Here is a 12260-nt window from a genome sequence, read left to right as displayed (position 1 = left end):
GATTTTGCCTGCGCCGAAAAGCTGCACAGAGAGCAGCCTTCGGCAGGCGAAACCTAAAAACTGACTGGAACTGCAAAATAAAGATCAAGTCACACATCTTTTAAGGCTGAAAGAGCTCACTTAACTCGACCAAAGCACTTTGCGACGAGGACATGAACATACCATTGCAGTGCATGTAAAGAGTAAACAAACTTGTGAGTAGATCGAGGCATAGTTTGAAGGGGAGAAAGAGAGAGGTGATGGTCCACATAACTATCAAGGAGCCAATGTATAAGAAATGTTACCTGAGACCAGGGCCACTGAAATTATTCAATTGTCTGGCTGCTACGATGTAATAAATTTGCTGCATTTGCCACATAATCCATCATCTGCTACATGTTCTGCAGATTTGAGCTCAAATGATTCAAAAGTTACTAAAAATGCAGCCACGCATAGTTTCGCGCAGTGGAAGGCCCTTTGCAAAATGGGCTGCATTACGCCAGATAATAACATTTTTCTTGCTGCATAATTTACTCAACCATGCCTCATAATTTGGTACTCCTGGACACACAATTCTAGTGGCCCTGCTTAAGACAATGAGGACTACAACGTGTTGGTGTCACAAGTCATCCACACAGGTAGGCATTATATGTTAAGATTGTTTAGTCGGGAGAGCTCGCTCCAATGTCCAGAATAGCAAACAAAAGAGTTCTGGAAAAGAGATCATCACGGACAAGAAGCCCAAATAATGGATGGTCTGTGAAACTTACGGATGGTTGGTCACCTTACGTGTACCTCATTTTGGTACACTACATAAAAGGCCAGTTTCCAACACAGAGCAGAAGACAAGCCTGAATAAACATACTCCCCAATTAATTTGACTAATTTATACCTCTGTTTTGATGTTTGCCTTACTGGGAGATAAAATGTGTGAATAGCATACAGTCAACTGAACTATGTAACGGAGTCAAATAAATGCCTTTGACACAAAGTGCAAGCGAAAACAGGAATATGTATTTTCTAGTTCTTAAGAAAAAACCAATGAATCCACAATGCAATAACGTGTGTCCTTTAACAACAGACCCCATTTGATGAGAATCCTCTTAGACATCATTATTTTACCAGTTTGGGGAGTTACCGGGACTGTAAGAGGAGCAATATCCAAAATTACTTTCTGGATTTGTTAACAATGACAGAATGGCATTCATCACTGACTAGTTATTGCTCCTGCAAAAAACTAAAATATTCAGGAGTTTTGACAAAAGTAATGGTATTACTGCCTGGGTCTGAGGCTTTGTTAATCGTGAAAATATTGCTCCTTTAACTACTTTACTTCCCATTTTTCTAATTTAATCTGGAACAGTGCAGCTTGTTTCCGGGGAAGGCATGGCTTGTCAGTTCGGGCTGGACTGTTCCCATGTGGCACAGGGTCAGACTGATTTGCATATGGCCGTGTCTGAACTAGGGTGGCGGAGTGAGCTGGAGAATGATGATGGATTAAAACCAAATCAGTTGACTGGGGGTGAGTGCTGGCAATGTTCAACGCTCAGTATATCATCCCATTTGGTTTTGCTTTGTTCGCCCTAACTTGGCAGGGTATGGCCAGACGTGGGTCACTTGCTCACTTTGCCACTGGATTCAAGCTAGAATGGCTGATGAAGGCTGATTAGCCAGAAACCAGTCCCAGGTTGCTTGTTTCCAATCCAGGGAAGACCTGGCTTGGCAGTTCAGGCTGGACCGTTCCCATGAGGCACAGGGTCAGACTGATTTGCATATAGCCATGTCTGAACTGGGGTGGCGAGTGAGCTAAAGAATGATGATGGCTTAAACCCAGATCAGTTGACTGGGGTGAGTGCTTGCAATGTTCAACACTATGTCCATCATCTCCTTAGGTTTTGCACAGTGCAGCTCTTCCCAGGAGATTGCTTTCAGCTGCCTGCTAGGGAATGTGAAATCCTAACAGAATACCTAGGCATTTTACTCGTGCTCTGTTCTCCTTTCTACAATGTTAGTGTGTTGTCCCAGTTGAGTGTATCATTTTAGCTGTGAGCTTTCATTAATTTATGCCTTCCCATTTAAATTCTACATGTACCTGTTTTGTCAGTATTAATTTAGTTCAGCTGTTAAAAAAAGGCCAGTTCCACCTCTTAAGTATATATATTCTACTCTCCCCAACTTTTTTGAAATCTTACTTTCAGTTCCATTCTAGCCTTTTCCCTTGCATCACTTTACTAATAAGTCAATTTAGCCTCTTTCTACTGAGTGGTATGCATTTCTGTTTTCATACTTTATTTGGAAACAAGAAGATAATATGTGGTGGGTTATGAGTGTTTTATTCATGTAACATTACTGTTCTATTTTTTTTATCTCAAACGTTTATTTTAACAACAAATTATATAAATAATGTTCAGGATGATGTTATGACAGATGGAAAAAAATATGAAATTTATTACGAACACATTACATTCACCAACCTGATTAGGATCACTGAAATCACAATCTTGGATTACAACTAGTCCTCCTTTCTGGCTTGGGTGACCTTGGGCAACCAGGCATTTGTGGGTCTGCATGTTGAAGAGCTAGAAAGAAAAAAAATACATGTATCATTAACACATCGACAATAAGGTAGGGTCATAGCAACTACAATGCGATTTATGTTTAGCCTATTCTTCGGATTTGGCCATATAGCCATCCTGGTCTTTTCTAAGGGCCCCTGATCAGTCACTTTCAAAAACACATTTGATCTTGGAGTCATGCTGTGACCAAATGGCACCTATAATATATAGCAGAGCTACCTAACATAACATAATTTAGATAGATCAGGCTCAGGAACATAACAAATATCCCACAGTGGTTATCAGAGGTAGGGTTTATCTGTTCTGTATAGCTTAGCATGTGCCCTACACTCAGTGCATTTGATGAAATGTATTTAATTGGATAACTATTGTAGCACTTGAATTTCTACAGAGAACAAAGTCACGGATGGAAAGAGCATCAATACCTTTGCATACCTCCAATTATTCATGGCAGACACTTGTTAGTGAAGAAGGGAGGGACAATAAGGAGTCTGAGAGAGGCTATGTATCAACCAGAAATACCAAATGTAGGTAACACCGCCGCGCGAATAGTAGCCGCCGTGCAGGCACCTGAGGTTCTGTCTGGTCGACCTGTAGGGCTATAGTACTTGACTGATCCGCATGTTTATGTTTATCTATTGTGTGGTGCACGTGGTTCACCAACACTTTAGCCAGCATCTTGGACTCGTATCGAGTAGGGAAATGGGTTTATTTGAGGCTCTGGATGTTTGCCCTTTTTATGTATGAAGTTAAAGTTGGCAACTCAGAGGTCCTCAAGTAATGACCCCTTTTTTCTCGCTTCATAAAACATCTGCATAAGATGTTCTGTTATCTTTTCCCCAGGCATTAAAAAAAAATCTGTGGGTAACCATTTGATCCCTGAGTTTTTCCAGAGTCCATGTGCTTATTAAGCTCTAGAATCTCACACTTTTCTATTTTCTGATCTAACAGGGCAGCATTTTCACTTGTCAGGACCAGGGTAGAGAGTTCCCGCACAAACACCTCCACTTCCTCTGCGGAGTAGTGTAGTTTAGGCCGGTATAGGCCCTCCAAGTGCACGGGGAATGTCTGTCCCAGACTCCATCATGGTTCCCGGCTCCGTCCTAATGCGTCCCTCCCATCATTGGATTTACTCCTTAAGCGTCAGACAGGCCAACAGTTTGCCCACATTATTTCTTTCCTCGTAGAGCCTGGGTTGTTGCTCTCGGTATAGCATCTGCACTTCATTCTCCATCACCTGTCTATATTCTTCTCTCAGGCAGTCTAGATGATGTAGCAGCTCAGTGCTCCAGTTACTGATAGTCAGCCTCACTTTGGTCCAAACAGTGTTCCAGATCCCACACCATCTTCTCTTTTTCATATAGTTTGCCTGACATGGTGAAACGGTGCCTCCGGACCCTCTGGGAAGTCTTATAGGCTTTCCAGAGGGTCACTCATCCGCTCACTGACCCTGTGTTGTCTATAAAGTTGCCATTTGTGACCTGGTCCACCTGAGCCCTCTTGGCGCAGACCCATGGGTCCAGTCTACACTCTGATCTACACAGGCTATAAGCGGAATATAGGGTCATCAGAAGTGGGGAGTGGTCAGATATTCCACATGGGAGAAAGTGTGTGGTTCCTATACTTGCCCCCCCAGTGGTAATGGCGCAAAGAGATAGTCAAGTTGGGACAGAGAATGTCTGCTAGTTGCCATGTATGAATATTCCCTCTCAGTAAGGTGGGCACGATGACAGAGGTCCATAAGCCCAAAGGCAGTCAGGAACTGTTGCAATAGTCCAAATTATGGCATGGTAGCTTAGCTTTGGTGAACCTGTCCATGTCCATGTCTTTATTGAGCGTTAGGTTTATGCCCCCCAATGATCAGGATCCCTGCAGAGGCCTGTGTAAACCCCATACCCTTCTCTCTCACAGCACTGATTGTGATTCCAGTGGGAAGTGCATAGACAACACTTCTATCTTTTCCCTGTTCCATTCTCCCATTACAGCCGCATAGCAGCCCTACCTATCTGTCCAGACTCAGGTTATCAACAAGTAACCGATCTACAGGCTACGAAACCCACCCCACAAGAGCTGGACATAAACCCAGAGTGGGACAGGACATTATATCAGCCTCTACCTATAAATCTGCATTCATTGCCCACTAGGTGTATCTCCTGTAATAAAAATGGGTTGGGATTATTTCTAGCAAAAAAGCCCATAGCTGTCCCTCTCTTCAATTTGTGTCCCAGCCGATTAATGTTCCATGAACCTGTCCCTGCTGGTTAGTCATTTCGTGAGAAGTAAGTGCTTGCTGTATATTGTTCCGAATCCAAGGTGTCCCCATCTCTCCTATGTCCGCATGGTACTCCAGAGTTGCCTATACCCTCTTCTTTCAATGAACAGACCCCCCCCCACCATACTGCCTCATGCTTTCATGATGCAGACATGGACTGCCTGTTTCCTCATTGCCTGAGGTGCCTGTCGCCTAGCCTTGCGAAACATTTAAAGTATCAAGCCTGAAAAGCACAGAATTTGACAGTCCTTACGATTGACTAATGATCTAACAAGAAGAAAAAAGGAAAATCAGAGGAAGAAGAAAACCCTCAAAATACATGGGGAAGTTAATACTATGGTGTTGCAGCTCTGCTTCTGAGGCTCTGTCCTGCCTCTAGGTCTACCCAGTATTCAGGAGGTAGTTGTCTGTAGTCAGCTGCATGTTTCTCAGGAGTCCTCTGTGAGAAGCAATGAACTGGGTTTGTCATACTCTAGTTGTGGAGTTGTCCAACCAGTTGGCCACAGTGCTGCTGTCTCCGGGCCCTGTAATTATGGCACCAGGTGGACCCCTTTCTGTTTCTTGAGTACCACTGGGCACCAGTTTTCTAACCAATCCCACACCTCCTCCGGCGATGTGAAGTACCAGGATTAGCCCTCTGACATGATGTGCAGTCTAGCCGGGAAGAGCATCATATATTGCACATTCATCTTCTGCAACTCCGCTTTTGCCTTTTTGAGGTACCTCCACTTCGGCTGTACTTCTTGTGTATAGCTTGGGAAGAGCAAACCTGTGAAGTGCCAGAAATTGCCAAAACCCCAGAGTTTTCATCCAGAGGGCAGAAGACCGCACTCCACCCTGATTGTTGCTGTACAATATGGAAGTTCAGTTGTCCCTAAGCACTTTCATCAACCTACCCCGAAAGAAAGCAGGCAGTCCGGCCCAAAGAAGCAAAACGAATCCAGTGACGCAGTGCGCACAGGAGCCAAGTCTGGCATGCCTGTCTCACTTTGGGTGACAAACTGAAGTATACAAGAAGTGATAGATGAAATTCTTGAATTAATCTCAGATACTGATAATTACTCGGGCCAAAGACATAACAAGTGGCTGCGATTAATTCAAGCATTTCATCAACACCCTGTTCTTTCAACTTCCTTGCTGGTGACCTCAAACTAGAGAAATCCGTCAAGGCTTGCTTGTGTTTAAGTTCAGGGAGGACCTGGCCTGGCAACCTTTGGGCTGGACTGTTACGATTGGAGCAGGGTCAAGACTGATTTGCATATGACTGGGTCCAAATAGAGGTGGCATGGTTGAAAAAAAACGATGGACTGGAGTGCGTCCCCGAGCAATTGCCAGTGGCTGAGATTAATTCAAGCATTTGATCCATCACCTTGTTATTGTAGTTGCCACCCTAAGTGTGATGGGTATGCCAAATGGGACTAAAATACACCTGACTGAAAAGCCCCAATCAGGGCGAAACCGGTCTTGGGTTGCTGGCAGTTAACGATGAAGTGTTCCTAATGGAGCAGGATCATGACTGATTGGCACATGTCTTGGTCAAAACTGGGCTGTCATGGTGGTCCAAAAATAGTAGATTGGAGTGCAGCTCTGAGCAATTGCCATTGGGTGAGATTAATTCAATCATGCCATCCATCACCTTCTTGATGTTGCCATAAAAAACCCGGACACACATTTGCTAGTATATATGGACAACATTTCAAAAAATGTAAACACAGCAGCAACAGTCTTTTCGAAGTATGGCCTCCTGGTTTCCAACAAAGATCGCCTATTGTTTGAAGAAATAAAAAGGGGGCCTGAATTTTAATCCCATTAAGTAAATGAGCACAAGCCTTTACTTCTTTGCTGGGCCAATTATCAAGGTGAACGTCTTACCACTATAAATACCGTAAGACTCAGTTTATCGATAAAAATTATAAAATTATCAAGAAGGTACCGCAGGGAGCTCCTGTGCGAGCCATCAAGATGGCATTGTCTGCATAGAGCAAGATGGTTAATGGTCGCGCACCTATCTGGGGAATATCACAGGCTCCATCCACTAGAAACTTATGTATGTTATTTATGTAGAGAATAAAGAGAAACGGAGACAGGATACATATCTACCTTACTGCTCTATGCACGTTGAACTGCTCAGAGCATTCACCATTACGCACTGAGCCCATGGTTTCAGCATACAATTGCCTTAAAATGTGCATTATGCCCTATTCCACCCCGGCATCAGACAAAATATCCCACAATATTGCCTGACTTGCAAGCTGAATGCACTCAATAAGTCCATGAAAGCCATATAATCAAATCATCCTTTGCTTGAGTATGCTTACTATTTTAAATATTTAAATTCAAGCATTGTTCAACAGTGCCTATCTCCTTTCGCACGGCCATCACGCACTCTGTGAGGAAATACCTACTATGCACCCACCGCATGACTGAAATGCAGTCGACAAAGGCTAATTGTTGCTGGCGGGTTCCAGCACGGATGGAACATAGTGCCTGACCTAATTTGTGAAGCGCTAACGTACTGCCTGTGCACCATTTAAATTGTTTACCCAACCACATTGTCACTCTCACTAATATTGTCTTACAGGAAATCTATGCAAAAGGCAACTTGAAGCAACAGTGAGTTTGAATCTAAGCTCATATCTTAGTGCACATGCGCTAAATGATATGGTCCCGAACAAAGTCATATTGACCCTTTTGTGGCACTTAGTAGAAATGTCTGAAACATGTTGACCATATTAAGGGGTACATGAGAGCATTGATATCTCAACAGTACACAAACACTGTTTTTAAACTTGCCCAACCAAGATCACCAAAATTAAAATACCCTTTTGGGTAGGTCGCCTTGAGGCAATTTTAAGTCATTTGCACCTTTTCACTTCACTGAAAAAAAACAACCAGCTCCACTGTAATCAGGCGTAGAAGCACACCTTGGAACCATTCAACTTCCAGGTTGGGAATCCAATGATGAAGCATGTCACCAACTAGGATGGTGAGTGAGGGTTCTTTTTACCCTGAAGGTCCCCCCCTTACAATTCTGTAAGTAAACAACTCCATAGGGTCATATGTTGGGTAAACAAGTACTCGCTCTTGTTTGATAGTGAAGGGAAGACAAGTGAGTAGTCTTTCTTTCTCTCTCTTCTGTTTATGATATCTTAGTCGCTTTTCAAACCTCTTCTTGAAGACCCGTTTACATCTAGCTAGTGTATCTGTGAAATACAGCTCACTTGCTTTTATCAGCTCCGCATTTCGTGGAAAACACTTTAAAGCCTTTTAAAGGGTACTATGGGCTTTTGTGCAGGCTGTATCAAACTACCCATGCTTTGTCATGGGCTGTGTCCGTGCAGTAAGTACTCTCGAATGTTAACCGTTAATGACACAAATGCTGGACTAAAGGAAACTGCTGGAACTGTATCATCAAGCCGGTTTATAACATGCTCATACTGAGTTCTTACAACATTAGAGAAAAGTCTACCTGTGTCCACATTATTCCATGTTATTACCAGCCCATTACTGCTCCCCATGTCTTCACCTTGAAATAACATTGTGAACTTAGATCTCACATGAGCCAACCGAAGATCAAACCTAAGCGGATTATGATCACTCATACATGTTGGAAGAATCAGAATAAAATCAATATTATTGGGGGTACATTTGCCCGCAAATGTTGGCAGCACCCTATGCGTTGAGGCACCACTGGCAAACAGGGAATTTTTCGTATTTATAAAATTATTTAACGTCTCCTCATAAAAATTAGGACTAAAATGTGTTCGGCTCTCTTCCTCTATATTTGGCAGGCAACAACCCTTCCTAGCATTTAGCGTACACATTTGAATATGAAAAGTCACCTGTCCAAATGATAAAAATATCATTCTTAACAAGCTTTGTACATGAAGGTATTTTTCAAGAAACTGGACCACATTGACACTGCAATATTCAAAAATGCTGTTCTAATATTTGATTAGCAAAAGGTCCCATCCGTTCTTAAATTCATACTTCACAAATTGATCAGGAGACACAAAAACTGTTTTTGTCGCTTTACCTAGCAGGTTCATAGAAATTAGTCGCTTAGCCACCCTTAGCTCTGCCAGGACTCATGGAATCGCAGGTGAGCAAAAGGAGCTAGATCCTGCTCAGTAAAATCTAATCAACCAAGTTTCTTGGAATCACAGTATGGAATACACCTGAACAAAGGAACATCCAATCTGGGTGAACCAGTTATATTCCAACACAAAAGCTTCATGGAATCTTCTTTATTAAGTGAATTATCAATCAGAAGTGGTGTTTATTGGGTTACATTCTCTAACACCACCTTCTCTCCTTTACTTTATTCGGATGAGGGATAAAAGGCCCTGCCATCAGTTGCACGAACCTGAGAAAACCCAAGCAATTGTCAATCCTAGTCCAGTTAAAACAATTCTGAGTGCAAACTGAAAACTCATAAATTAGGTATGATAAGTATTCGGGGCTTGAGGTTGCCTTTTCACCTGGAGACGCTAGCTACTGCTGACAGACTATAAAAGAACCTTAAAGAGACCGCTAAAATATTACTTTGAAGGAGTAACTCTTTCCTCAAAATAAGATGACTGGAAATTAACCACCTAACAGTACTCAATTCATGTTCTAGGACCTCTTCCTATCCAAGGTTCATACCTGATCATACTGATACCATCCAACAGGTACTATGACCTTCCTAATCTCATATCTCACCTCATTCCTAAGCTTATTCCAGCCTTCACATTATTCCGCTCAAAGAATTGGAACCCCCTTCAGCAGTATAACATACAGGGTGGCTTCCAGAAGCAGCTGCAGAAAAAGTCTATATGGGGCAATGCTTTGACACTTACAGACTCTTGGCAACCACCTATGGGAGGTATAAAGCTTAGAAGAGGATTTTCACAAATATGACCACTACACCCTGCTTGTACATTCGGTGAGTGCCACCTCTGTTCAACATGTGTATATGCTCCGTTGGTTAGGAGCAATAAAAGACTGAACCTCTGTGCCTATGTATATTCTCTCTCCAGTGACAACTCTGATCAAATTTAAACACGTAGCCATGGTGCCCTTCAAAGCATCCATCCTTTTCAAAACAGTATTACATGGATCCTTCACATGAGACTCCAAGGAACATAAAGTACTTTCTGTGATCATCTCTACCTGGTACTTAAAGCTTAGAACATCCACCTCCTCCCAGGCTAAACTTTTTGGGCCATGAACATCCTTCTGAAAGTCCATACTTGCTGAATGAAAATGTTGAACTCCAGTTTACCTCAGGACGCTGGCAACATGTGGCCATCTTAGAATTCTTGGCCGGAGGCAACACCATGTGCTCCATTGGTGAGGCCTCCTCACTTGGCAGGGAATCATTTGTGACAAGCATTATTCTGACCTATAATAGGAAATGCTGACTCTGCCTACCACCAGCCATTATGAGGGGGATTAGCAAAATCCAAGTGCTGGCCATTTCCTTAGGAGTCAATGCGTTTTAAGTCTTTACTGTACATTGCTTATTTCTTTGTTTTTAAAAAAAAATCTTTATCTTAACGTTATAAAAACAGTGGTGGTTGTCACATAAAAATAGTACATTACCCACAATTATGGAGCCTGGTTTGACAGAACATATAGTTACAAATACATTTATTACAGTTTATCACGGAGCATGCAGTACTGCGAGTTGGTCGTCAACCGGGGTGATCTGGGGGGGCTCACAGATATGGCCCCTGTATTCGTTCCAGTTGGACCATATAGCAGTCCACTTCCGGGGACAGCCCCTGGCAACACAGACCGTTTTCTCCTGGAGCATACACCAGTCCATGTCTGTTTTCCATGAGTCCAATTTCGGAGATTCCATTGCTCCCCATAGCCTAGCTATGTTCCTCTTTGCTATTGCAAACCCCAACGTGGCCCACAGCCTCCCATGAGTTGATAGGTCGTTAGGCTCCCAGACGTTTAGGAGACATCTCTTTGCTTCAACTCGGAGCTCCACATCCCAAACCTCTTGCATGCATCGGTGTATCCGTTGCCAATACGTTTGGAGCAAAGGGCACTCCCAGATTATGTGGAAGAACGTCCCTTCCTCTCCACACCCCCTCCTGCAGAGCCCGTCCCCACTTCGGCCCATCAACTTCAACCTAGTTCCAGAGATGTAGACTCTATGAAGAATTTTGAGCTGAATCAGCCGCAATCTGGCCGATATGGCGACTTCCTTCGGGGATACTAGGGCACTTCTCCACTCCTCCTCATCAATTTCCAACCCATCCGCCTCCCATTTCCCTTTGGGAGGCTGCAGTAGGTCTGAGGAGTTATTGATAATTTTCTTGTAAGTGAGGGATATGGCGTGCTCGGGTAGATGGCCGTCAAGTAATCTGTCCTCCAGGGGGGATACTGCCGGGGGGAGATGTTGGATTGCAGGGAGTGTCTGACCTGTAGGTATCTGAAGAGTTCTGTGTGAGCGAGCTCATAGGTGCGTTGGAGTGAATCAAAGGAGATGACACCGTTGGAGCCCCATAGATCCCTTACGTGGGAGATCCCGATTAGGTCCCAGTTGCGGAACCCCTTAGTGCGGTCCAGGGTACCTAACTTTTCCGAAACCCATAACGGGGTAGCCAGGGTCAAAGTGTCTGCCCATCCCATTTTGCGTTGGACCGTATGCCACATTTGGACCAAGTGTTTAGTGGGCCCTGTAAGAGGGTACCTGCCAGGCCTGGAGCACAGTGCCGCCTCGAAGTTCCCGCCCAGTAGGAGCCAGCGGTCCATTCCAAAACCCGGATCGTCGCCATCCGTGTATGTGCCCTGATTGATGGCCGAAAGATGGGCGGCCCAATAATACTTCCGGATGTCCGGGAGGGCACCGACCCATAAAAGCTCTCTCAATGTTGATTCAATAGACGTGAAATAAGATTGTGGAACCAAGTCTGGATAGTTCTGCAGGGCATATAGGAATCTCGGCAACGCCATCATTTGAAATAGTGATGCCCTACCAAGGAGAGAAAGCGGTAGCTTCCTCCAGGAGATCGAGTCCCTCTTGAAGCGTTGCAGTGGTGGCAGGAGGTTGTTTTCATATCTAGTGGCCTTGTCTTTGGAGATCTAGATCCCCAAATATCGGAACCCATCTGTGGCTGTCTTGATAGGGCAGTTCCGGGGGACCACAGGAGGGTCTCCGTGAAGGACATACATCACGGACTTGCCCCAATTAATGCTGTATCCCGAGTTCCTCCCTAAACTAGTAAAAATGTCCATGGCTACCATCAGGGACCTACGAGGTCTCGAGAGATAGAGCAGGATGTCGTCAGCATACAATGAAATCCTGTCCTCCCAACCATCAGTCCACCGGAGCCCCCTCAGGGAAAGGTCCTGCCTAATCCAGGATGCAAGCGGCTCAAGGGACAGGCCGAACAGTAGGGGCGAGAGGGGACACCCCTGTCGTGTCCCCCTCT

General features: G+C 44.1%; 1 protein-coding gene across 1 annotated transcript in view; it reads right to left on the bottom strand.

Annotated features, from left to right (window-relative positions):
* Nucleotides 1–12260, bottom strand: part of GALNT11 (polypeptide N-acetylgalactosaminyltransferase 11) — a 305478-nt gene that overhangs the window by 23622 nt on the left and 269596 nt on the right. Inside the window, exon 10 of the mRNA XM_086941470.1 lies at nt 2454–2558. Coding sequence (XP_086797596.1) covers nt 2454–2558 — 105 coding nt within the window. The remainder of the gene's footprint in view (nt 1–2453; nt 2559–12260) is intronic.

The sequence above is a fragment of the Lissotriton vulgaris genome, chromosome 10 (genome assembly GCF_964263255.1).
Source record: "Lissotriton vulgaris chromosome 10, aLisVul1.2, whole genome shotgun sequence".
In the NCBI taxonomy this organism is placed as follows: domain Eukaryota; kingdom Metazoa; phylum Chordata; class Amphibia; order Caudata; family Salamandridae; genus Lissotriton; species Lissotriton vulgaris.
Note: the sequence above shows the minus strand (reverse complement) of the source record. Positions and strands in the feature narration are given on the sequence as shown.